The sequence below is a fragment of the Dendropsophus ebraccatus genome, chromosome 5 (genome assembly GCF_027789765.1).
Source record: "Dendropsophus ebraccatus isolate aDenEbr1 chromosome 5, aDenEbr1.pat, whole genome shotgun sequence".
Classification (NCBI taxonomy): domain Eukaryota; kingdom Metazoa; phylum Chordata; class Amphibia; order Anura; family Hylidae; genus Dendropsophus; species Dendropsophus ebraccatus.
This window is the reverse complement of record NC_091458.1, coordinates 70,226,334-70,253,480: the sequence shown is the minus strand read 5'-3', so window position 1 is coordinate 70,253,480 and position 27,147 is coordinate 70,226,334. Positions and strand designations below refer to the sequence as shown.

At 42.0% G+C, this 27,147-nt stretch overlaps 2 protein-coding genes across 4 annotated transcripts in view; one reads left to right on the top strand and one right to left on the bottom strand.

The window, feature by feature from the left end:
- MTRF1 (mitochondrial translation release factor 1) overlaps positions 1–9,140 on the bottom strand; it is a 51,819-nt gene extending 42,679 nt beyond the window's left edge. The window contains exon 1 of the mRNA XM_069970570.1: positions 8,984–9,140. The gene's annotated coding sequence lies outside the window, so the exon portion shown is untranslated. The remainder of the gene's footprint in view (positions 1–8,983) is intronic.
- Positions 1–27,147, top strand: part of NAA16 (N-alpha-acetyltransferase 16, NatA auxiliary subunit) — a 62,308-nt gene that overhangs the window by 28,167 nt on the left and 6,994 nt on the right. For 2 of the 3 annotated variants that reach the window (XR_011363181.1, XM_069970566.1), the window contains exon 19: positions 1,349–1,446. Coding sequence is in view for 2 of the 3 variants with exons in the window: in XM_069970566.1 (XP_069826667.1) it covers positions 1,349–1,446 (98 nt within the window). In the remaining variant the exon portion in view is untranslated. Of the gene's footprint in view, positions 1–1,348; positions 1,447–1,689; positions 2,805–27,147 lie in introns of those variants that run through there. The other variant, XM_069970565.1, reaches the window with a different exon arrangement.

Sequence of the window (27,147 nt, the reverse complement as noted above, 5' to 3'; positions counted from 1 at the left end):
GGACACTTCCTGGTGGGGGGTGGAGGGGGGAAAAGACAGGGAAGGGAGGCAGATAGGTGATTGAAGCATATTACACAGTTATATAACTTTGTAATGTGCTTCAATTACTGGGAAAAAGTTTTTCATGGCACTTGTCCTTTAAGGGTACAAACACACACGGCTTATACGCTGCGTATTTACTGCTGCGATACGCAGCAGATTGGATCTAAATAACTGAACACAGTATCAAATCTGCTGCGTATCTGCTGTGTGTGTTTGTACCATAATGGTGACTTTAAACTTATTGCTACTATTGCACAAGCAGACAACATAGAAATTGATATTTTGTCAGATGTCAGTTTTTCATGGCACTTGTCCTTTAAGGGTACAAACACACACGGCTTATACGCTGCGTATTTACTGCTGCGATACGCAGCAGATTGGATCTAAATAACTGAACACAGTATCAAATCTGCTGCGTATCTGCTGTGTGTGTTTGTACCATAATGGTGACTTTAAACTTATTGCTACTATTGCACAAGCAGACAACATAGAAATTGATATTTTGTCAGATGTCAGTTTTTCATGGCACTTGTCCTTTAAGGGTACAAACACACACGGCTTATACGCTGCGTATTTACTGCTGCGATACGCAGCAGATTGGATCTAAATAACTGAACACAGTATCAAATCTGCTGCGTATCTGCTGTGTGTGTTTGTACCATAATGGTGACTTTAAACCTATTGCTACTATTGCACAAGCAGACAACATAGAAATTGATATTTTGTCAGATGTCAGCTCCTAATAAATTGAGAACACTGGCTTGAAGTGTAATTGTTGTATAAAAAAAAACTTTTGACATTTTGTAGAGACCCCACTGATGACTAGAACAAGGCAGGAGAAGTGTTGATTTGAGCGCTGCCTGTCTTTGCCATCTCTCCAAAGGAGAGAGATTCTATACAAACTCTATAGACCCTGTGTCCTGTAGCGGGGAGAGAAACAGGGAGAGAAGTGCTTAACTAAGCAGTCCTTCGTTCTAATTGCAGTGGTTGGTGGGGGGCTCAGCATCTTTCCGATATGTCACAAGTTAGTTTAAATATATTTAAATATTTAATGTTAGTTCGGCACATCTAACCACAGTATAATGTAGATCCTTCACTGTCAAAAGAGAATATAAAGGGGGAAGGACAGTCGATAAAATAATATATATTTTTTTTATTTTATCGACTGTCCTTCCCCCTTTATATTCTTTTTAAATATATTTAGATTAATATTTTAATGATAGGGGAAATGTCCATTTATCTAAAATCTTTGCTTAGGCCATAACATTCACTTTGACTTAAATACTCTAATTCGTATTTTCCATAGGGGCAAAAATGATGTATTATTTGGATAAGTCCAGACAGGAGAAGGCGATTGCCATAGCTACGAGACTTGATGAAACTTTAAAAGATAGGAATGTGCAGGTAAGCCATGAGTTATGGGGAATTTATCTAGGTTCATATGCTAGTCTTCTCACTTTAAAACTGCATGACTTTTTTGAGGGCCCTTTTACTCTGGCCAATTATCGGCAATGATTGTTGCTAGAAAAGTGTCAGCGAACAGCCAAGGAGAAGGGAACACCTGCTTGTCATATGGTCTCCATGTACATATGATTAAGCTGTGAGGAGCATTTATTATCATCTTTTATGGTTATCTCTCTTGCACAGAATCTGACGAGGGTCTTGGAAGCACTTCTCGATGGAAGCTTCGGAAGCTGTAATACTCGGTACGAGGAGTACCGTGCAGCCTGCCATAAACTTTTCCCCTTTACTCCTGCCTTTATGCTGTCTGCAAATGAAGAAGACTGTAACACCGTGCAGATAAACAACACAGCACTTAATCATGATGTACTCTGCAATGAAATGTAGCATAATGACAAGACTTCAGGAAACAATTGTTCAGGGTTCACATGCATTGGGATGCATGGCACATAGGAATGTGGTTCGCTTTTTGACTTTGGCCTTTCATCCTTTTTCTCTGAGCCTCCCACAGAAAGGCCAATGTATGACATAGATCATTATATCTCATATGTACAACTGTACAGTTTCCAGTTGTTTGTTTGGATTATGAAAGGAGTTATCTCGCTTCTTCTTCTGCAATACGAACATTAAAACAGGACAAAACACTTTCCTAGAATGTTGCAGCTCTAGACTAATACTGACAATATTTTGTGTCATACAGTATGTAGCAGTTCTAGTTGAGAAGAAATACTCTTAGCTTGAAGGTTTTTACATTTTGGGGGAGTTGATTTTAAAAACAGGTGTAATTTTTATGACTTAAGTGAAGCATTACGTGTCATTGATCCAGACAGGCAGCACCGCTATACTGTGCTGCTTGGTGGTATGTGTGTTTGCCAACTGTAGACTTCAACCACAGATCATGGAATAGCAACATATCATGGAAGCAATATCACAATGGCGTGGCGGTATTTTCCTGTAACTCTTGCGTGTTGTGAAAAGAGTTTTACGGTTGAGTTTTTCCTTTGTCAAACTCACCAGCTATCATTGAATGTTGGCTGTTTCTTTTTTTTCTTGTTCAAAATCATGATATATGCTGTTTTAAGAATGAGCTAAAGGGTTGAGCCCCTGCTAATGACAAACAGTAACATTGCCAGAATGACTATTTCACCTGTCCATAAATCAGCATTTTCTTTTTACCTGAATAGGTTAAATTCTGTACTGAATAATTTCTCGGTATATAATAATAGGGAGAAGAGCTCAGCCTGTCTCATACAGGGCTCCAGATATGTTGCATAGACACATAACATGCTGATTGGCTGCACCACCTGCATGCTATTATACATTGAATTTCAAATAAGGACTCAAAAAAATAATAATTTAGGGACATAATGCTAGCTTAGCAGTAATATTATTGCAGTGTTTTTTTTTATCCCAGCTCATCTGCATCAGTTTATTTTAAACCCCTTCATTATTACAGTTGGCTTGTGTGATCCCCATTCAGGTCCCAATTAAATTACATGTTTTACTGTGTAGAAAGGAGATTAGTCTCTCCCATGTGCCTCATTTCCTGTGAACTGCAGGATTACATTACTTATCTAATGCCTCCTGCTAGCTCTCAGACACCTACCCTCTTCACCAAACCCTGCCTCCTTATTTCTCTGTATGTCCCACTATATACAGCCTGAAGCTGAAGAGCTCATCTCTGCCCTATTTTATAGACCAGGAATGCAGTGATATAGTAGGTGAGTTCATACAATGTTTAGCTGCAGAGTTATACAACTCCCCTGTTCACACTGCCTGTCTGTTTTGTGTGTAAATCCTGAAAAATTTTCAAACAGATGTGCTTGCAATTTATGTACTTGCTGCACTTGGATAAGACTCGGAGCAGAGCTAGCCTGGTGTGATAAGAAGACCCTCTTCTATTTCTGCTAAACCAAAGGTGGTATGGGAAATATTGGCTGAATTAGGAGAGCCATATCAGAGGGTAAGGAGGTATTAAGATGGCAGACAGGCTATAAATAGCCCGTTGCCTAAGACAGGCATACAGAATAGTCTACACATTATTCTCTTGTAATAGTCCATGCTGCACTTTACAAGCAAAAATACAATAACCAGAACACTTCTTTAATATTAAACCAGTGTACAGTAAGTACCCTCTAGTGGTGGCGCCAGGTAACCAGCATGGTAGCCTTCAAGTAATATATCAGCAACATTCTGGCCCTAAAAGCAACGTTGTTTAAAAAAACTCAGACATTAACTTTTAAAGTTTTCCCATGACTATATAAAAAAAAGCTCCATTATAGGTCTAGTGCAGTCGGATGGAGATCTCAGCAAGCCAGGGAGAGAAACACTCGGCTGCACACGCGGGCCTGAACACTCAGAATTGATCAAAACCTTTGACTTGTGTTTGTAACATATCAAAGGTTTTTATAATGACATAAACATTTTAAGGCTATGTTCACACTACGTAAAATAACGGCCGTTATTTTGAGGCCAAAACAACGGCCAGAGAATTATGAACGTACGGGCTAGTCGTGAAACTACGGCCGTTGTTTAATTTTGATTCCTAGCATGTTTATAAACTGGATGAAACATGTCATTTAATTGAAATACTGCGACTAGCCAAATAAACCACTCAGTAAATTTTTTACATTAAAATCATGTTGAATTTGTCCGAAATAAATTTTAAGTGTGCGGCCGCATTGAAATTCACGGCCGTAGTTGTAACATTACTGGCCGCAAATAAATGTCATTTTTCACGGGTCCGTACGAACTACGGCCATAGTCTTATACGCTGTGTGCATTGTACGACCGTAGTTCGTACGAATTGCTATATCGTACCATCCTCAAAACAACGGCTGTAGTTTTGTGGCGAAAACTACGGCCGTTGTTTTACATAGTGTGAACATAGCCTAAAAATGAACATACAGCTTTTTTCTGGATTCTAATCTCCTGTTACAATAACCCACCAGGCCATATCCAGCCTGTTCTAGTAGAGAATGACATTATATTGAGTCCTCTAATGTAATGTATTTAGACCTGCCCCTTTAGAAAGTAGAACTATCCTTGCAGGTGTCATCTGCTGAATAGAGCTGATGTACATGATTTTTTTCTCTGTTAGTAGATTTCTTATGGTGGCCCTTAAAGGGGTATTCCATTCAAACAAAACTTTTCATATGTTGCTGCCCATGGTGAGACTAATAATTGATTCCATATTGCTATTATCTATTCATTCGTCTTCTCCCAGTTCTGAACTGCTGCTATCTGCTGAAAACACAAAAATCTGTGTGTGAGCTTTTCTCTGTCTCCCCCTTTTCCCCCTGCCTTCTGAGACGGCTGATGTAAACAAGTCCCTTATTGGCTTTATTTGCAACATGTAGCTTCTTTGTAATGCTGGGAGGGTTATTCTGAGGTCAAGTTGCTAATGAACTCACTGGTATTACCCTCCCAGCATTAAAAAGAAGCTACAACGTTGCAGATAAAGCCAGTCAGGGACTTATTTACATCAGCCGTCTCAGGAGGGAGGAGGAGACAGAGAGAAAAGCTTACACACAGATTTTTGTGCTTTAAGCAGAAAGCAGCAGCTGAGAACTGGGGAAAGGAGACTGAATAGATAAAAAAAAGTATGGAAGGAATTGTTAGTCTCAACATGGACAGTAACTTATAAAAATATATTTTTGTGTTGTATACCCTCTTTAAGAGGTGTACCAAACAATCCCTGTTTAAACTCCATTCTTAGGAATACAGACTGCCATATATTGCATCTCTCTCTGTTGTTTGTGATTTTAAAGCTAAATTATGTTCCCATTTTTTTCTTTAACTTATTTTAGACCTGGTTTGGCCATTGTTCCTACAGAAATGCTTATATGGCCATAAAGTAGGCCACAATGAGTGGGCCAGTAAGACAGAAATACTATAAATCACCCTACTAAAATAGAGTACCCTCACTTATTCTATTGCAGATTAATGCAGTCTAAATCTGACTGTACACATGGGACTTGGGCAGAGTGTGGCCAACCAGTCATCCATTTTATTGGTAACACAACACAGTGCCAGATCAGGGAGGGTTTAGATTTCGGCCGATCATTCCATACACTTCTGATTTCCAATAACCACAGCTCGTGGATCCCATTTTGGCAGAGGATCACAGCTTAAGACCTTGTTAAGTTACTTTAATGTCCTCACATTTCACTATTGTGTCTATTTAGGTGTGACAAAGGTTGGCTACATACACATAAAGTGTCAGCCTATAATGGAGAACATAGAGCTGTATGTCTACTAGGAATGCTTGGTTACATGTTGTCAACACACGTGCATCAAGAGAAGTAATTGCTCATAATCCATATATGATATACTTGAAAACAATAAGAAAAAATAGTAGAAAATAAAATAAAAATAGAAAACACATGACTTTTCAGCTTGTCTAATAACGTTTAAAGGTTCTAAGTATCTGGCAAAGGGCGCTGGTGACACATTATTTCCACTTTGTCATTTGTATAGGAGTTTAGCAGTTTTATGCAAAAGCTTAAAGCGAATGTACTTAGCGGTACAACGCTTTTCTGTTTTTACCATTAATAGATTGGCGCAGTCACAGGGATTTGTCCCGTTTCCCCCGCACAACATGAGTCTATTACTGAGCACCGTCCTGGCCTGAAGCACTGGAGACAGGCCGGCTCGTCCCCAGTGGGATTAGTTCCCCTATATGACATAGCTTCATTGATTTTGATGGAGCCGCGTCATAGAGGAGAAGGGGGTGTCCTCCCACTGGGGGCGGGCTGGCCCGCCTCCAGTGCTTCAGGCCGGGCTCGTGCTCGGTAAAAGGCTGGCGCTGTGTGCGGGAACCGGACCAATGCCAACGCCGGTCTATTCTTGGTAAAAACAGAAAATTGTTGTACCTCTGAAACATTCACTTTAAATGAGTTGTCCTGTGATCTAAAATCATATTGCTGTACTCACTCCCTGGCTGTCCACTTCCAACATTGCATATTAGCTTTCTCCCCACTTAAAGGGTGAGCTGTGGGGTCGGAGTATATACTAAGTTGCGACTGTATTAAGCACATGAAACCTCACCCACTAAACTGCCCATGGCCATGAGATGAAAGTTGGTGAAACATTTGTCTGACAGTGAGCCGTGATTTATTATTTTATATGGACAATCTGATGTTCTGCATACATATGGCTGATTGCACATAATAATACAGAATTTCTTTATCATGTCTTTCCACCAGAGTGGTAACTAATCTGATTATTTGATAATGTTTGTCAGTAGTGGTTGCCAAAGTGCTGTGCATTAGGGGCAGAGTTCTATCTTTGAAGTTAGATTTTCTTTACATGGCAGCCCTGATCATTGCAAACGTAATGTATGGTGTTCATAATCCCGTTATGGCTATTACTGTACGGTCCATTGACACAAGCAGAGATTTTTGCAATGTGGTGATTGAACAGTGATTCCTAATGGTTGTGTAGTCTGACTAATCATTGGTAGCTATTTATAGATTTCACATGTCAGCTGTCAATCAAACCATTCATGTTTACACACCACAGTGTCTGAATGACCCCCATAAACCATCATTTGCACAATCAGTGAGCGGTTTATGGATGGTCGTTCAGCCACTACAACTTTATTAAGTGGTTCTCGTGTACACTTGCTTGCTAGCGTTAAAATCTGATGCATTTTCTGCTTGTGTGAATGGGCCTTAAGACTTTCTTACATATGTTAATGGCTGTATCTTTGTGTTAATGCCCTTTTTCATTGCAACAGAAAGGTTCTATTTATTTCATGTGATAATGGATTTATAAATAAATTCTTTGTAAGAGTAATTGCTCAACTCAATTTATTGCTTCATGGTGGAAGAGATGCTAAAATCCTTAAGCTAACATTACAGTGATTTCTCATTTTCTCAAGAATTTCCTTATTTGATGCAAAAACATTTCAGACAACATCCTAGTTTTCTGCCGCGATGTAGGAGAATTGATCAAAGTCTTTATGCCAGTTTTCTGGTGTAAAAGAAAGTAGCACTTTTTTTCCACAAGCCTAATTTTAAAATAAAATTTGCACATTTTCCTGGATTTTGCTCAAAAGACTTTTACGCCAGTTTCCTTGTGTAACCACATGTCAAAAGGTTTGATTGGTCTAAATGTTCAGACTTATACTGATCAGAGCCGGCTGTGTGCCACTGGATCAGTTGGACTTATAATGTAGCTCTATGGAGCCCGACTGATAAGTCCAACTGATCTTGTGACACAATGCCAGGAGAGGACCGTGCTTATTGTGGTCGTCTCCCAGTTCTATCTCCTGATTGTTACAAGTCTGAACACTCAGACTCGGACCGATCAAAACTTTTGACATGTCTCTAAGTTTTGTGAAATGACAGTGAAGCTTTAATATACAGTCACTTTTTGATTTAAATAAAAACTAAATTGACCCTTCTACACTGAGGATTGTTCATTTAGCCATTGGCCACCACAGGCATCCAACAGACCTTACTCATGTATAATGGGTTCTTCCTAATGTTTGCTGTGTTCATGGGAGGAGAAACACTGAAAAACTTCTGCAGGTCCTGTACGTGTGAACGCACCCTCAAGATGGAAATCTAACACAGAGAATGGCTAAACATGTTGGTTGTTCCCAGTCAGTTGTGTGTAAAATTTGGTGCAAGTATAATTGAGGTGGACAGGTTATAAAAGAAAACATACTGCTAGACCAATGAATATGTCGAAGTGAAAGTTTTAACTCACAATATTAATATGCCTTAAAGAGAATCTGTCAGCGCTAAGACACGACCAGAGTTGTCAGAGGAGTTTCGTCCTAAACGCATTCAAGCGCCTTAGCCAGGAAGAGGGTCGCATTAAAGGAAGTAAGCTTCACTGCTCAGCACGAATGCGCCCCCCTTCAGGACTACGGCGCTCAAATGAGTTTAGGACGAGTTTAGGAGGGACATCATCAGCAGTGCATGAACTGGAGGCTCATTTGAAATTATTTAAAAAGAGGAGGGTGGAGGAATTGAGGCGTGACAGAGCGCGGAACTGACGAAGAGACGAAACTCCTCTTTGACACTTGGTCACACTAAGATTGCACATTTTCTGCTACATAGACGGATAAGCTACAGGTACCATGTTGAATAGGATCTGACCTATATAACACCGTTAGCAACACTGGTCGTGTCCGAATGCTGACAGATTCTCTTTAAAAATAGAGAATTCACAACAAAATGAATTACCAGCAAATGAATTGAAACAGACAGAACTTGCATACAAATTGCCAGACTAAAACAGACGCGTTTCTTCCTCAATAAGGATTCTTCAGGGAGAAAAATCACAGTAAGGCACTCTAGAAGTGTTACAATACATCCAACATACAAAAAGAGCTGGCTATCTCTATAGTAAATGATCACAGCCAGGTGTCTTAAATAGCTTACATAATGCTGAGCCTATGACTTAGGGACGGGCATGAGCTAGCCAGCAGTGGTCCAACTAGCTTTATAAGACGCTACCTACTCACATAGACAGGGTCCAGGAGGTCTGGCAGTGGCTCCCCTCCGATGTATGGTTCCTGGGCGTCTGATATAACCACAGGTGCCGCCGGAGGCCGTCCTGCATCAGTGACGTGACACGGAGCTCAGTTTAGGCGTCACTTCCTGTCTGGAGTATGGAGGGCAGCGTCGGTCGTTGCTAAGCAACAGACACGTGTGCCATCAAAACACTACAATGAGTGTACACTAGCTATGACTAACGATCTTTTGCAGCTCTCCACCCAGTAGGCGGAGCCACATATCGCTATAACATAAGATCTTTACCACATGCACTGCAGCCATCTCTACAGTGCTTGGAACAATAACTCTCAGCACGAGCACTACTATCCAAAGAAATTAGTGCTGCAATTAAAACAAGTTAGCATTGCTTAACCAACTCACCCTATACTAAATCTGCATGTATAAGGGCTACTCAAGTCGGGACTAAGGACTGTATAATATACCATCTCACTTTCCATCTAATTGCACAGAAAAACAAAAAAAGGCACCAAAAACGCACATAGGTGCAGAAACTGTCTGAATGGGGCCCAAATTTTTATTCATTGGCTCCCTAAATTTATATTTGTGTGTTGTTTTGTACTGTGGGAGCTGGTTTTAAAGTGAATTATTAAAATGTATGATTTTACAGTGTTATGTACCCCCTACAAATCAGCAGTACAAGCAAATGTAAGAAACTTTGTAATATATCTTAGCAGACAAAAATGTGTTTTTCTCCTCTTCTCAACTGAAATGACAGGTACACTGCATAAATGCCTGAGGAAGAGTTAGTACTAAATTGAATACATTTTTTGTATAACTTAACTGATCTATAAAAATCTATGAAATGTTCCAAAATAATTTAGTTTGTAAGTTTCATGAAGCCAGAATGCTTAGCTATTAACTTGTTTCATATCATGTCTGGGATTTTGTATATTTTCCATAAAGTAAAAAATAAAATCTGGATGATTATGTAATTCAGTTGTATTTGATGTGAGCAGAGTCCAAGCCCAGATGACCTGGTGTAGGAGTCCAGGGAGGTGTTATTACAGTGTCTCAATGTGCACTCCTGATGTTGAAATCCAGATTTAATAGCAGTCTTAGGAGTAGTAAGAATAGGTAGTAATGGAGCGGAGTCCAGAAAGTGCAGGGACTTTGAGAACGGCTCTGAAAACTACACTACATAAACAAAAGTATTAATCATTGAATTTAGGTGTTTCAGTTCCTTTGCCTAATGGTACTTTTACACGGAGCGATAATTCGCCCACTTGCACAATTAACCATTTTGAATGAACAATGTTTTTTTTACAACGATCAGCGTTTAGACGGAGCGATACATCGTACGGAAAAATCATAATGCGATCGTTTTGCGATCGCTTAAGCCTATCTCACACATAGGTGAAATCGTTGGAAGACTATTTACACGGAACGATCTGCGATTTTTTTGCGAACGATCAACAATAATTTGAGAACATGTTGAAAGATCAAAATGAACGATTTCTCGCTCGTCGTTTGATCGTTCGCTGCGTTTACATATACGATTATCGTTCGAATTCGATCGTTATCGTGCAAAAACGAACGATAAATCGTTCCGTGTAAAAGGACCATGAGGTGTATAAAATCCAGCATCTATCAATGCAGCCTGCCTATGCAAACACATGTGAAAGACTGGGCTCTTCTAAAGAGGTCATTAGGGGACATTTATGAAGACCAGCGTATTCGTAGGCCAGTCTTAAATTAGGCCCTGTCCCCAATTGCTCTGCCAGATTTACTAGGAGGCACACGCCTCTTAAAGTGACTCTGTACCCACAGTCTGCCCCCCACAAACCTCTTGTACCTTCGGATAGCTGCTTCTAATCCAAGACCTGTCCTGGGGTCCGCTTGGCAGGTGATGCAGTTATTGCCCCAAAAAATTACTTTTAAACTAAGCGTGTCAAATTGGTGTGGCCTAGAGTGTGTGTGGATAAGACTTGCACCGCCCCTCCGTCCATCCTCCCTGCTTGATTTCTGCAAAAAAAAAAAAAATAAATAAAATAAACGACAGGTTCACTTTAACCCTTAGAGGACTCGGCCAATTTAAATTTTTGCATTTTCGTTCTTTCCTCCTTGTGTTTAAAAGGCCATAGCACTTGCATTTTTTCACCTAGAAACCCACTCGAGCCCTTATTTTTTGCGCCACTAATTGTACTTTGCAATGACAGGCTGAATTTTTGCATAAAGTACACTGCGAAACCAGAAAAAAATTCAAAGTGTGGTGAAATTGAAAAAAAAAAAACGCATTTCTTTTATTTGGGCGGTTTGTGTTTTTACGCCATTCGCCCTGGGGTAAAACTGACTTGTTATATATGTTCCTCAAGTCGTTACGATTAAAATGATATATAACATGTATAACTTTTATTGTATCTGATGGCCTGTAAAAAATTCAAACCATTGTTAACAAATATATGTCACATAAAATCTCTCCATTCCCAGGCTTATAGCGCTTTTATCCTTTGGTCTATGGGGCTGTGTCAGCTGTCATTTTTTGCGCCATGATGTTTACTTTCTATCGGTACCTTGATTGCGCATATATGACTTTTTGATCGCTTTTTATTACAATGTTTCTGGATTTGATGCAACCAAAAATGCGCAATTTTGCACTTTGGGATTTTTTTGCGCTTACGCCATTTACCTTGCGAGATCAGGAATGTGATTAATTAATAGTTCGGGCGATTACGCACGCGGCGATAGCAAACATGTTTATTTATTTATTTGTTTGTTTTTATTTATAACATGTGAAAAGGGGGGTGATTCTGACTTTTATTAGGGGAGGGGGCTTTTTACTTATAACATCAATTTTAGTTTTACTTTTACACATATACTAGAAGCCCCCCTGGGGGACTTCTAGTATATACACTTTGATCTCTCATTGAGATCTTTGCTGTATAGTTATACAGCAAAGATCAATGAGATCGGCACTCGTTTGCTTTCGTCTGCTGCAGCCGAAAATAAACGAGTGCCGAGCCGGTGACGGAGCCATCTTGGAGCGGTCCCCGGCTGGCAGCAGGTACAGAGATCACTCCTCCGGGACAACGTCGCGGAGGAGCGATCTCCCCACTATACCACCACCGATCATCTGCAGCCGGTAATCGGAGGCAGCTGTCATCTTTGACAGCTGCCTCCGATTACCTGATTAGCGGGCACGGCGATCACACCATGCCCGCTAATAACCGCGATCCCGGGCTACATGCGGCACCCGGGATCGTGGCGGTTTAAAGCGCGGCCGCCGCACGGCCCCGCTCTGAACTTGGGGAGGCGGCCCTGGACGTACGGGTACGTCCAGGGTCGCCTAAGGGTTAAAAGTAGTTTTTTAGGACAATAACTGCATCACCTGCCGAAAGGACCGCAGGACAGATCTTGGATTAAAAACAACTATAAGACGGTACAAGCAGTTAGGAGGGGGCAGATTGTGCCTGCCTTACAGCAGGCACAGAAATCTACACCTGCTCCTGAGCAGGTGTAGATTTCTGCCTACTAGCAGGCGTAAATAATAGTAAATCAGGGCAGGACATGCCTCCCCGCTTGTCGGGAGAAATGCCTGTGGCACAGCTTTCAAAAATGTCCACTATTTCTCTATAAAACAGGAAGTGTCAGGGTGTTATTAGGCTTAGTGACCAGACAGAAACTACAAGTTGGTTTTGTTTTGTTTTGTTGTGTGTGTTTGTGTGTGTGTTGGGTATAATACATAGGGACATGAAAAATATGACCAAAAAATTCCAGGAAATTATTTTAACACAACAACATGTAAACAGTATTTTCTGATGACACATTTCCTTTCATCACCAACTACATCTTGTAATATCTGTATGTCAAATTTGAATCAAAGAATAGAGAACTAGACTGGAGAAGTTTGTTTCAACATCACAGGCTGTCCTTGAGGTGAACTGTAAGGTCGGGGAGTACATATCACGTATAGTATGTCATTAGTGCTGCTTCTGCATTATCCATAAAAATGATGCTGTCATTGTGCACTGATATACATCATCTGTCAACCCCAAGGCTCTTCTTCAGCCACAATGTAAACTGATTCTAAGTAAATAAATGTATTAACACATTTTTATTGTATGGATTATAATACATAATGCTTCATTCTTGTGAGTGTCTGTTAAGTATTACCATTGCATGTTACCTATTTTTAGGGCTCATATAATATTCATATCAGATCTGCTTTAAAGGGAACCAATCAGCCCAATTGGGCTAATACGGTTCCCTGAACCGCTGTATGCAGCTCCTGCAGCAGCCGTGGCACGTACCAGCAGGAGCTGTATAACCGAAAAAAGCACTTTAATCCCCCGGGCGCGTGACAGGCAGCGGTGGCAAAGTAGTCATCTTGGTGGCTTCCTGCCTGTGTCTAGTCATCGTGCTCTGCCTGTCAGCGCGCTCTGAGGGATGATTGACAGGCATAGAGGCCAGTAACTCACCTCTCTGCCTGTCATTCATCCCCTCGGAGCGATAATGGCTGTTGTTTCAAAACAACGGTAGTGAACGTAGCCTTTCTGAAGATTTTAACTGATTCAGAGCTCCCAGCATCATCACGAATGATTATGATGCCGGGAAGTCCGTACCATTGCACATTGTCGGTATTTATGGACTAAGTCTTAAAAAGTATTAAAAAGCCTTAAAAAGCTTGTCATTGTCAATCTGTATTATGAAACGTTGACTTATCAGTTTGACTGGATTTGAGCACATAGTAGATCTCTGAATAATAAAGAATGGATTCAGCTATGGCTGTATCCATGTTTTCCAGGTATTTTACTGACAGACCTTGGGCTGTGTCCATACTCTCTATGGGGCTGCCAGCCTGTGGAATTCAAAGGCTCTTAGGGCCAGTTCACACTGAGCAAACACGCCGCAAGTCCGTGGCAGAGCTCTCCACTGCGGAATCCCGCCGCGCTCCGTGTCCTGCTTTGAGTGAATGGGAGAGTGCGCACCTGTCCGCTGCCGCCGCTCTCTGCTCATAGAATGAACATGTTCATTCTTTGAGCGGAGAGGAGAGGAAGCAGACGAGCACGCGCTCTCCCATTCACTTAAAGCAGGACACTGAGCTTTCTGCCGCAAAATTGTGCCGTGTTTGTATGGCCTTACTTTGTACAAAGCAAAGTAAAGCTGATTTACCCATCTCTACTCGGTTTCATCTTTCCAAGTAATGTTCTTACTCTTACGCAGTCTTTAGTTTATGGTTAGAGATGAGCGAACCTGGAGCATGCTCGAGTCGATCCGAACCCGGACTTTCGGCATTTGATTAGCGGTGGCTGCTGAACTTGGATAAAGCCCTAAGGCTATGTGGAAAACATGGATATAGTAATTGGCTGTATCCATGTTTTCCAGACAACCTTAGAACTTTATCCAAGTTCAGCAGCCCCAGCTAATTAAATGCCGATCGTTCGGGTTCGGATCGACTCAAACCCGAACCCAGTTCGATCATCTCTATTTATGGTAGATTTGGGTTTTGATACGCCTACCTCCTGGAGAGTGTTGGTCACTTGGTTGGCTGTTATGAAGGAGTTTCTCTTCACTATGGAAATTATTCTGCCATAATCCACCACTGTTGTCTTCCATGGATGTCCAGGTCTTTTTGCATTGATAAATTCACCAGTGATTTCTTTCTTTCTTTTTTAAGATTTACCAAATTGTAGATTTTGCTACTTCTAATACTGTAGCAAAAAAAAGATGTATGCTCTTGCTCTGAAAGCCTGGTAAAACATATACTGTACTTAGATCAGTAATGTCAAACTTCGGCCCGCGGGCCAAATCTGGCCCATGGTGCCAATATTTTTGGCACGCCAGGCAATTCAGAGTTTTAATTACATCTGGCCTGCCATGGCTACTATGAGACTATGGGGGGGCCTGGCTAAAATATGAGATTATGGGGAGGGCTGGCTACCATATAAGAGACTATGGGGGAGCACTGGCTACTATAAAAGAGGCTATTGGGGGAGGGCTGGCTACTATATGAGACTATGTGGGAGGCCTGGCCACTATATGAGACTACAGGGGAGGGCTGGCTACTATAAGAGACTATGGGGGAGGGCTGGCTACTATATGAGACTATGGGGGAGGGCTGGCTACTATATGAGACTATTGGGGAGAGCTGGCTACTATATGAGACTATTGGGGAGGGCTGGCTACTATATGGGACTATGGGGGAGGGCTGGCTACTATTTGGGAAACGGGGAGCTGGCTACTATTTGGGCACTATTGGGAGGGATGGCTAATATGTTGGGCAATTTTTTGGGGATTGGCTTTTATGTGGGTTGGGGTTTAATCATGTCATGTCATTTATCATAGTGCACAGCACTGGGAGACGCACACCACTGACAGTGTCAGGAACACAGCATGCTGCCTTGACAGTGCGAGCACCGCGGCATTCGCGCTTCAATAATTATCAAGGTTGGCCCGCGACTTTGTTCAATTTTTTAACTTTGGCCCACTGTGTATTTGAGTTTGACACCCCTGACTTAGTTGCAGTCAATTCACCAAACATTGTGTAACTGATAAATTGGTTGCAGGCAAGTACAACAGTTAAAAGCATAAGAAAAAAAGGCAAATGATAAATTTGATTTAGGGTGCGTTCACACCTACAGGATCTGCAGCAGATCTGCAGCAGATTTGATGCTGTGTTCAGTTATTTAAATGAAATCTGCTGCAGAAAATCAGCTGCAGATCCTGTAGGTGTGAACGCACCATTAAAGAATTTTTGATTTTCTGATGATACATCCCCTTTAATGTCTCATGCCTGGTATTGGCAGTATAATACCACCTCTTTGGGCTGCAGACATTCAGCTCTGTGTCTGCAGTCGTCCCGCCGGGTGTCAGTACTGGCACTGTCTCTTGCAGAAAAGAATTTATTTGTTCAAATAACTTAGGACGTGTTAATGAAGTAGTTCACACACTGTAAATCCAGGCTGTGGTTAGCATTTCAATAGCTGAACAATGGTGCCACTTATCTATGTCTCCCAAGCTCTGTCCATTCTGTAAATTAGCTTACTGCATCACCAAAAAATATTGGTCCCCAGCTGCTAAGGCCCCTATTACACGGGACGATTATCGTGAAAAAAATCATTTTATCATTCAAATTTAAACCTTCGCTAATTATTCGCTGTAATTCCACATTCATTTGCTGTAGTGCTGTAGTTTTCTCACTAATCGTTCAGTGTAATTGCGCATTGTTCATTGTTTTGCTGGGATCAGATGGAATACACGATCATAGTAACTATCGCAATAACGATCGTAGTAACGATTGTAACTAACGACCATCGTTCTGTGTAATATGGTGAATGATTTCAGGTTGAGGGTAGCTTCACACGTACCGTATCGCAGTGGATTTTCTGCGGCGGATCCGTAGCAGATTTGACTAAATAAATAAACACAGCATCAAATCTGCACCATCAAATCAACTGTGGATCCGCAGAAGATTTTACACTGTGGATTTGATGCTGTGTTGGTTCATTTAGTCAAATCTGCTGCGGATCCGCAGCAGAAAATCCACTGCGTTTCGGTACATGTGAAGCTACCCTAACAATAAACAATCTCGTTTGCGATTGTTTATAGTTAGTCATTAATAGGTAAAAATCGCTCCGTGTAATAGGATTCTTACACCAAACGTGTACACCAAACATTTATCGGCCATACTTTGGTGTAATAGTGCCTGTTAAAAAAAAAAAAACACACACGATCAGCCGACATGCACTATTTCAGCTAATTGTGGTCTTTCAACAGGTTGAAAAATCACAGTAGTAACGGACTGCTGCCCATCGCCCCATGTAACAGGAGCGGTAGCAGCAGACTGCTGCCCTCTTCAATGGGCCCCCTAAACGATGTAAGGATTGTCCAGGCAGCCCCTCCCAAAGCTCCCAGAAGTCCCTGCCCCCACCCTTAGGGCCTTATTACATGGGACGATTATCATTCAGAAAATCGTTATATCGTTCAGATTTGAACGATAATCGTTACGTCTTATATCAGGCAACGATTAAATCATTTGCTCGTTCCCTAGTTTATAAGCCAGGAAAGGACGAGCGCAAGAACGATTGTAAGTAACGATCATCGTCCTGTGTAATAGGGTGAACAATTAAAGGGGTTATCCAGCGCTACAGAAACATGGCCACTTTCACCCTACTGTTGTCTCCAGTTTGGGTGAGGTTTTGAAACTCAGTTCTATTGAAGTAAATGGAGCTTAATTGCAAACTGCACCTGAACTGGAGAAAACAGTAGGGGGAAAAGTGGCCATGTTTTTGTAGCGCTGGATAACCCCTTTAAGATTGTTCGCCATTGTGGTCATTTTAGATTGTTTATTGTTAATCGCCAAAAAATCGTCCCGTGTAATACCACCTTTAGTCTGTGTGTGTGTAAGAGCAAAGACAGCGAGTAGGGAACGAGGAGGAAGCAAGCACTAATCTGACAGGTCGGCGCTCGCTTCCTTCTCTAGATTGTGCCATGTAATACGGACCTAAAGCTGGCTGCCATAGGCTCAAATAAGTTGTTAATTCACTTGTAAAAAGAATAGGGCCTGACTAGAATAAATGTGTTCTATTAGTCATGTTTATTCGAAAAATCTTGTAGTCACCAATTGTCCTCTTGAGTTAGTCCCATGTTCTTATTTTTAGTTCCTGATTTTCTAGAGACATATATGTGTGTGTGTGTGTGTGTACACACACATACACACACACACTCACACACGTATATGTACTTAGCTGGAGGAAGTTGTAGCTTAGTATATACTTTACTGGTGAAAGTTTAGTTATTTCCAAAGTAACTCAGTCTATGTCAGGAACAGAGCAGGTAAGGTTTGCTCTAGGAGTTTAGTCCTCTGAACAGTTCTGACATGGACAGAGGTGGCAACAGGGAAAGCTATTTGAATTTTTTTTTCTTGCTCTGGAATAATAGGCCTTTTTTAAAAATGTTACTGCCATGCAATCTTTAAAGGGGTACTCCGGTCAAAACATATTTTTACATATGTCATTACATAAGAAAAGTTATACAAATCTCTAATATACACTTATTATGGGAAATGCACATATAGTGCTATTTCCCTCAATATAGTAGATCAGGCAGGCTCACTTCCTCTAAAAAATCATGACGTCACGTCTCAAGCCGTATGTTCCGGCAGGGTCCAGCAGGGGGCGCGCTATATGTAGAAGAACCGAAGTCCTAAACTACTAGTGACCACAGTTCTACAGGTTTACAGCACCCCCCCGCGGCCACTCGCGGCACCCCCGCACCCCCCCGCGGCCACTCGCGGTACCCCCGCACCCCCCCCACGGCACCCGCACCCCCCCCCCCCATCCCCACCCCCCGGCGGCCAGGAGACCAGGACAGGTGAGATTAAAACTCCCATCATGCCCTGCTGACAGGCCATGATGGTAGTTGTACTTCTGCAGCCTGTGGCCATCCAGGTGGCAGAAGTACAACTCCCACCATGCCCCTGCTGACAAGTCATGATGGGAGTTGTAGTTCTGCAGCCTGTGGCCATCCATGTTGCAGAAGTACAACTCCCACCATGCCCCTGCTGACAGGTCATGATGGGAGTTGTACTTCTGCAGCCTGTGGCCATCCAGGTGGCAGAAGTACAACTCCCACCATGCCTTGCTGACAGGTCATGGTGGGAGTTGTAGTTCTGCAGCCTGTGGCCATCCATGTTGCAGAAGTACAACTCCCACCATGCCCCTGCTGACAGGTCATGATGGGAGTTGTACTTCTGCAGCCTGTGGCCATCCAGGTGGCAGAAGTACAACTCCCACCATGCCTTGCTGACAGGTCATGGTGGGAGTTGTACTTCTGCAACCTGGATGGCCACAGGCTGCAGAGGTACAACTCCCATCATGTACTGCAACCTGGGTGACCACAGACTGCAGAAGTACAACTTCCATCATGACCTGTCAGCCAAGCATGATGGGAGTTGTAATTCTGCAAGCTATAACCATCCAGTTTGCAGAAATACATGTCCTATTTTTTTTTCTCATCAGGAAATCCTGAAGGTTTTTCCTGATGGTAAAAACGGATTACTGTCAGGAAATCCTGATACTATCCTGATGACATTTAAGGCCTCCTGATCAGGATTTCCTGACAGTAAAGACTGACACGGACGTGTGAATGGGGCCTAACAGCATCATTAGAACAAAGCACTGCTGTAAACCTGTAGAACTGTGGTCACTAGTAGTTTGGGACTTCTGTTCTTCTACATATAGCGCGCCCCCTGCTGGACCCTGCCGGAACATACGGCTTGAGACGTGACGTCATGATTTTTTAGAGGAAGTGAGCCTGCCTGATCTACTATATTGAGGGAAATAGCACTATATGTGCATTTCCCATAATAAGTGTATATTAGAGATTTGTATAACTTTCCTTATATAATGACATATTTAAAAATATGTTTTGCCTGGAGTACCCCTTTAAGGCGGTGTAGGGAGGACCCTGGATTTGGGCCTTCACCATACCCTAATATCTAATTGCCATCACGAAACGTATTTGTATTTGTACTGACCTGAAAAACATATATACATAGCTATCATGTCAATTTTAACACACTGTAAACAACATAAAAATAAAAATCTAAGACATGGGAGGGATTGGGGGCTGCGCTGCTCCTGGCTGTTCTAGCTATAAATAAGAGTTGGCTCCAGTATGGTGTGAGCTTAGGAGCTGCGATCCACTAGTCATAACTGTATGTCTGTTTGTGGCAAGAATTAAACTCCCCTGAAAATTAACCCCTTCCTGAAATCTGACATACATGTACATATGCATTGCACTGAGCTATTAGATTAATGCTCTACTGGTATAGTCTGCCATTGGCAGATCAGTCACGACAGGCCCTGTGTAATTCAACCTTATTTGACCCATGCAGTGACTGTACGTCTTGGGTCAGAAAGGGATTGTGCCACTAGTGACTGACTGGTCTATTTCCTACTCATATACACTTATTTTGTGGGGCTCAAAAGCACAGCACACCATACTTTTGAGTGCCATTTAGTAATCATCATACATAATGTATTCTCCGGATTGTATGGTTACATGGATAGCAAAAGATGTTTTGTGATCATGAAATACATGTCTTTCCATGGATGGAGCTCAGCATGGGGCAGATCCCCTGTGTTGGGAGATGTGATTTACATACAGCTTGTGGCTGGGTTCACACTACGTATATTTCAGGCAGTATTTGGTCCTCATGTCAGGTCCTCATAGCAACCAAAACCAGGAGTGGATTAAAAACACAGAAAGGATCTGTTCACACACTGTTTAAATTGAGTGGATGGCCGCCATATAACAGTAAATAACTGCCATTTTTTTAATACAACAACCGTTGTTTTAAGATAACAGCAAATATTTACCATTATATGGCGGCCATCCACTCAATTTCAACATTGTGTGAACAGATCCTTTCTGTGCTTTCAATCCACTCCTGGTTTTGGTTGCTATGAGGACCTTACATGAGGACCAAATACTGCCTGAAATATACGTAGTGTGAACCGAGCCTAAAACATACTCAAAAGCTTTATTAATGTGTCAGCAAAAAGTACAGTACGTGTATACTAGATTTTACAATTTATTCAGCTTTGGTTAAATAAATATATATATATATATATATATATATATATATATATATATATATTTATTTTTCCTCCTATTGAAAACTGACTACTATAGAGCTTTAACATGCCTGCATTTAGTAGCTTGGCATAAAACAGAGGGCTTTAGCTATGTCACTGTCATTGTACCAATATTCTAAAAGGCTTCACTGTGAATACATGAAAGGTTAGGCTGGATACTGAGAAAATAGCACTGGGTTTATTAAGGAGGCACCCCAAACTGCACGTCTGATTTCAAGGGAATTCCCATGATCTCATCGGCAATTAGTGCATGTCTTTCCCGGTGAATTGTATGCTTCAGTGACACTACACTTTGCATATTGTGATGGCAACCAGCTCCGCATATGACTCACAGTCTATAATTGTTAGTGGTTTTCTATTATAACTGTATCCAATGGCTTCAAAACTCTGTGTACTGAAATCATTTCTTGAAGAAACTATGTACTGCATGATAGAGAAGAGATAGAAGAATTCCTGTATACTAGGTAAATGAATCTATTATTGTGTTATATACTTATGACTTAGTAAAATTACTCTGCTGTTGGGTTGGTATAATTATATAATATTATGTTCACAATGTGTGCAATGAAAAGTTAGACCATTTTCTGATACATGTCCCAGTTTTTCTTTTTCCTCTGAAAATAAATCACAGAGGCGGTCAGATAAATGTTTGCCTATGTAATGAGGCAAACCCTTTGAGTATATCTATAATCCATAATTGGCTTGCATTAAAGGGGTTATCCCACAATCAGAACATATGCGCCTAGCCATAGGATAAGGAACAACTAGCTGATTGGTGAGGGTCAGATGCTTGGACCTCCACTGATTATGTGAACGAGTGACATGTCCCCCAAAGTGAATGAATGCATGACCAACACTATTCATTTTCTAAGGGGCTGTGCATACACAGTACGCACAATTTTTCATGGGGGTCATAGTGGTTAGACCACTACCTATCAGCTAGATCTTTTCTATCCAATGGTTGTGGAATAACTTCTTTAACATAGTTCTTTTTTTCCTTATTCACTTATGTTATATCACACAGGGTGGCCAGAAAAAAAGATCTGCCAGTTCCCTCCATACTAGCTATGACTTCATTGGTAATATTAGACACAATTTTGTCGTCAGTGCTTTACTAGACCCTTCCCCCACCTTCTGTAATGCCTTCAGAAACTCTCATAGAAATAGTGATCTCATTTGTGGTCCAGCAAAAGGCAGGGCTGTACTTACAGCTTCTGCTGTCCTAGACACAGGACCACGAGTGCCTAATAGCAAACACACCTGGCAACAGTAACCAGTACACATCATATCAAAGATGGTAGAATTCATAGATTCAATACAGATCTATGATACTCTGATTTACCTCTAAAACTAAACAAGATATGTAGCAAGGCCCCATGAATACCACTTGTAATACTGATGTCTTCTTATTTGGCCTATGGGCCCCTTCAGGCACCAGGGACTGAGTGTAACTCTTCTGCACCCTCTGTAGTTACACTCTTTTAGCTTTTAAAGTACCCATATACTGTACATTACAGTGAAGTAGTTTGGAAATAGACAATTTCAACAAAACTATACTTTGTTAGGTGCAATTTAACAACAGATAATCATTTTAGCCAATGGCAGAACATCTTCTGGGAAGAAACTGGTAGCTGTTGGCTAAATGCTTGATCAGTAGAGATGAGCGAACCTTGAGTCGATCCAAACCCGAACTAGTTTTGGCTGATCAATAGAGATGAGCGAACTGGGTTCGGGTTCGAGTCCATCCGAACCCGGACTTTCAGCATTTGATTAGCGGTGGCTGCTGAACTTGGATAAAGCCCTAAGGCTATGTGGAAAACATAGATATAGTCATTGGCTGTATCCATGTTTTCCAGACAACCTTAGAGCTTTATCCAAGTTCAGCAGCCCCTGCTAATCAAATACCGAACGTTCGGGTTCGGATGGACTCGAACCCGAACCCAGTTCGCTCATCTCTATTGATCAGCCAAAACTATGTATCCTGACCCCCCCCCCCCCCAAATAGACATGCGCATTCTCAATGGGAAGAGAAGGGTAAACTGCTGTCAGACTCCTCTAATGGCTGCTTACTTTCTAGAGAACAAAAGGATTGGGCAGTTGAAATCCAATATGCCAGATTCTTCTATCCCACATAAACTGTGCTCAGTGAGAAGGGAGGCCATTATACATATTACATGTGGATAATGGAGAAAAGGTCGGCACCATTAAGACATATAGGAGATATGGTGAGCGAACAGCAATGTCGTGTCGGTATAGACTCCTGAGGTGGTGCACATACGAAAACAAGACTATGGTAGTAGAAAAGAACAAGTGAGTATGGCAATCACCCAAAACTTGTGGGGTCTTCAATTTATTAATAGACATGTAGTGCAGGCAGGAAGGGGGAAAATGGCAAGCGGGCACATTGGAGAGGCAACGGTTTTGCGCTCAGTTGCGCTTTGTCTAGCCCAGGGCATGCCGGGTACGGAGGCAGGGGCGGTCTTGGCATTTTTTGGGGCCCCAAGCGGAGTTATGTCTGGGCCCCCCCTCGACACATGTTCCAAAACAATATACCGCTGTGTGTTGCCCCCAGTAGTATATACCCCTTGTGCGCTACCGCCAGTAATATATACTCCTTGTCTGCTGCTCCAATAGTATATAACCCTTCTGTCCTGCCCCCAGTAGTATATACCTCTTGTTTGCTTCCCCCAGTAGTATATAGACCCCTGTGTGTTCCCCCAGTTATATATAGCCCCCCGTGTGCTCCCCCAGAAGTACATAGGCCTCCTGTGTGCTGCCCCAGTTGTATATAGACCTCCTGTGTGCTGCCCCCAGTTGTATATACCCCTGTGTGCTCCCCCACTAGTATATAGGCCCCCTGTGTGCTCCCTCAGGGGTATTTAGCCCCCCTATGTGCTCCCCCACTTGGATATAGACCTCCTGTGTGCTTCCCCACTTGGATATAGACCCCTGTGTGCTCCTCCAGTAGTATATAAACCCCCTGTGTGGTTCCCCCAGTAGTATATAGACCCCCTGTGTGCCCCACCAGTATTATATAGATCCCTTGTGTGCTGGCCCAGTAGTATATAGACCCCTGTGTGCTCCCCCAGTAGTATATAGCCCCCCTGTGTGCTCCCCCACTTGGATATAGACCTTCTGTGTGCTCTCCAAGTTGTATATAGACCCCATTCTGCTGCCCCAAGTAGTATATAGACCCCCTGTGTGCTGCCCTCAGTAGTATATAGACCCCTCTGTGAAGCCCCAGTAGTCTATAGCCCCCCTGTGTGTTCCCCCTGTTATATAGCCCCCCTGTGTGCTCCCCCCATTTATATAGACCCCCGATGTGCGCTCCCCCAGTTAAACAGACCCCTGTGTGCTCCCCCTCCCATATAGTATATAACACAATAAAACAAACACTTATACTCACCTGGGTCCGGGCGTCTCCTCTTCTCTTTACTCTTGTGGCCGCAGGAAGGTTTTTCCCTGCGATCACAAGAGGCCGCACTCCCCTTGTCCTGGCGCCTATGCTCCAGTGATGTCACTTGAGCGCCGGCACCACAAGGACAAAGCTGCCACTTGTGACCGCAGGGAAAACCCTTCCTGTGGCCACAAGAGTGACTGACAGGAAGGGAGCCAATGTCTCCCGCCCTGTCAGTGCTGCTGCATGTAACTATGAGCGCTCATTACGAGTGCTCTTAGTTACAGTTCAGATGGCAGCAGCGAGCGGGGCAGCGGCACTGTCCAGTGGTCTTGAGCACAAGAGCGGGGCGTGGGGGCCCCCCTGGATGTTGGGGGCCCCAAGTGATCGCTTGGGGTGCTTGGTGCCAAAGACCGCCACTGTACGGAGGTAAGGAGGTGTGCTTAAAAACAGGTAAAAAAGAAAGAAAAACCTAACACATGATTATTCAAATATACAAAATAGAAAGTCAATACAGAAAAGAGTAACGATTTGTGTTCTTTTCTGTATTGACTTTCTGTTTTGCTTATTTTCATAATCGCGTGTTAGGTTGCACCTGTTACATTTTTCTTTCTACCTGTTTTTAAGCACACCTCCTTACTTACCCAGCATGCACTGGGCTTGACAAAGCGCACCTCAGCGCAAAATTGTTGGCTCTCCACTGTGCCCGATTGCCATCTGCCCCCTTCCTGCCTGCACTACGTGTCTATTAATAAATTAAAGAACCCACAACTTTTGGGTGAGTGCAATACATCTTGTTCTTTTCTACTATACATATTACATGGTTGGCCTTTCCTACCGAAATGATTGGTCCAGCTATATGTACCCAAACATATATGACTCATTTTCTTCCACTGTGGCTATGATGTGTCTGTGGGGTATTGTGTTTAGATTGTAGTGTAAAAAAAACAATCACATTTATTCATTTTAGAATAAGGTTGCAATGTACCATAATACAAAGAAGATGCACATGTGTAAAATGCATTTACTTTTTACTTTCTGAGGATTTTTGAGAATGACTTGATGATTCATCATGGCTGGCATTTCCCTTTCCACTAAATATAACATGTGTTACGCAGCGGAAGTCTGTGGTATACTGTACATTGAATATAATAACCCCACGCACACATTTGGTACAGAGTGTTGTACTATGTATTATCTCACAGGGAAGACCCTTAGAAGGTGTAACAAATTCCATGAGAAAATGGGCAGAGGGAAAGATGTAGAGGTCCCCTGTTGTCTTTGTGTGAGACCTCAGAGTTTGGAGCTGGTCCTGTCAGTATTAGTATCTATATAGCCAGTTAATGTGCCGAATTTAACACCTCACATGAGCGCTTAGTGTCAGAGTGGCAATGAGAAAACAGATGTATTAACCCGGGAAAGTGTTTCCAGCTGCACATTGCTGTTTTTCTCCATAACTGCCCTCGCCAGAAGTCTCTCTTCTGCCTCATTATTGGAGGGCACAAGTGCTATTCCCAGCCAGCTCTTCACACCTTTGTGTTTTGACATGTGTGTTGTTGATTCTTGGAGGCAATTCCCATCGCCACAGTACATTACAGCATCCCTTGTTGTCATAGTATACATGGAGCAGGAGAGGCCCCACACCGTTACTCGCTCATGCCATCACTTCCCACAAGCTTGGTGCTTCTTGTCCTCATTCCCACTGATCACATCCCGTGTATACATGCTTCTCTTGTTCTCCCCCTCACTTTTTTATTGCTGGGCTATGTCTTCTTAAGAGCCCCAGAGCTGCTATACAGGCTGACTGTTTTCCGTCTAGAATCAAAAAGGAGATTCAGCATCCATTAAGTATAATGTAATTTATTTTTATTAACCACTTACCAAACACCCCAAATTTAGATTTTTCCAGATTTTCAGAATCCATAACCTTTTTTCTCTATCCACCGGCAGATTTATTGTACAATTTTGTAGAGTTTAGTATATGGTAAAATGGATGTGTTTTGTTCTAAGGATCAGTACGATTACAACGCTACCATGTCTATACTTTTTGTTTTCTTTTACTAATTGATAATTTATTTATTTTTAATCTGTGCATCATCATGTTTTGACCCCCTTTAAAGTGAATGTACAAGCAGGTACATGGCTTTAAGATTTTTACATCAATAGACTGGAGCCGGCATGGTGTCGCTGCCTTTTTTTGAACATTCTTCCCTCCTCTCTGTGAAACGGCTCCACTAGAATGAATGAAGCTGCGTAGCAGAGAGGAGGGCCTCCAGTGCTTCAGGTGACTGGGAATAGACCAGCGCCATGCGTGGCAACCAGGCTGTGGTTCAAAGAAGGGACCGCATCCCTGCTCCAGCACCGATTTATTAATTTAAAAATCTTAAATCTGTGAACCTGCTGGTACATTTGCTTTAACTTTTTTATTATTCCACCTACATACTTGTGAAGGGCTAATTTTTTGCATACTGATCTGTGGTTTTTATGGATACCATTTTGGTGTAAATTTGACTTTTTGATTGCATTTTTTCTAGTATGTGACTAATAATCTGTAATTTGGTGTTTGGTATTTTGTCACTTACAATTTTCACAGTGCAGGTATTAAATTATTTTAATAGTTTGGAAAATTACACAAGCGGAGATACCAGATATGTACATTTTTGGGGAGATTAGATTTTTTATTAGAAAAATTTTGGAAAGGGGAGATTTGAATTAATTATAGGGGAATATTTTTAGTAATATATCAATAATTATAGTACATAGCATTAGATTTGCAGCCACTCACTGGCCTTAGCAGTCTTTGGCTATGTTCACACAACGTTTTTTCAACGTTTTCAACGTTTAAAATGACATCCGTCATTTTGAGTCTAAAATAACAGACGTCATTTAGCTGTCTGGCTGCTGGTACATTATTCTAGTTTGGGCTTACTAATTGGCCTTTGGGTGTGGCTTAATTGAAAAGTCCATTGAACCTAATAGTAAAAACTGAGAAAGAACGGTGAAAAAAGAAAAACTGTGTGTGAACAAGTAAAAAAAAAAGGCCGCTGTTTGCGGTAAAAACGGACATTATTTTAAATAGTGTCACAAATATCCAATAAGAAAAGGAAAACCGGAGCAC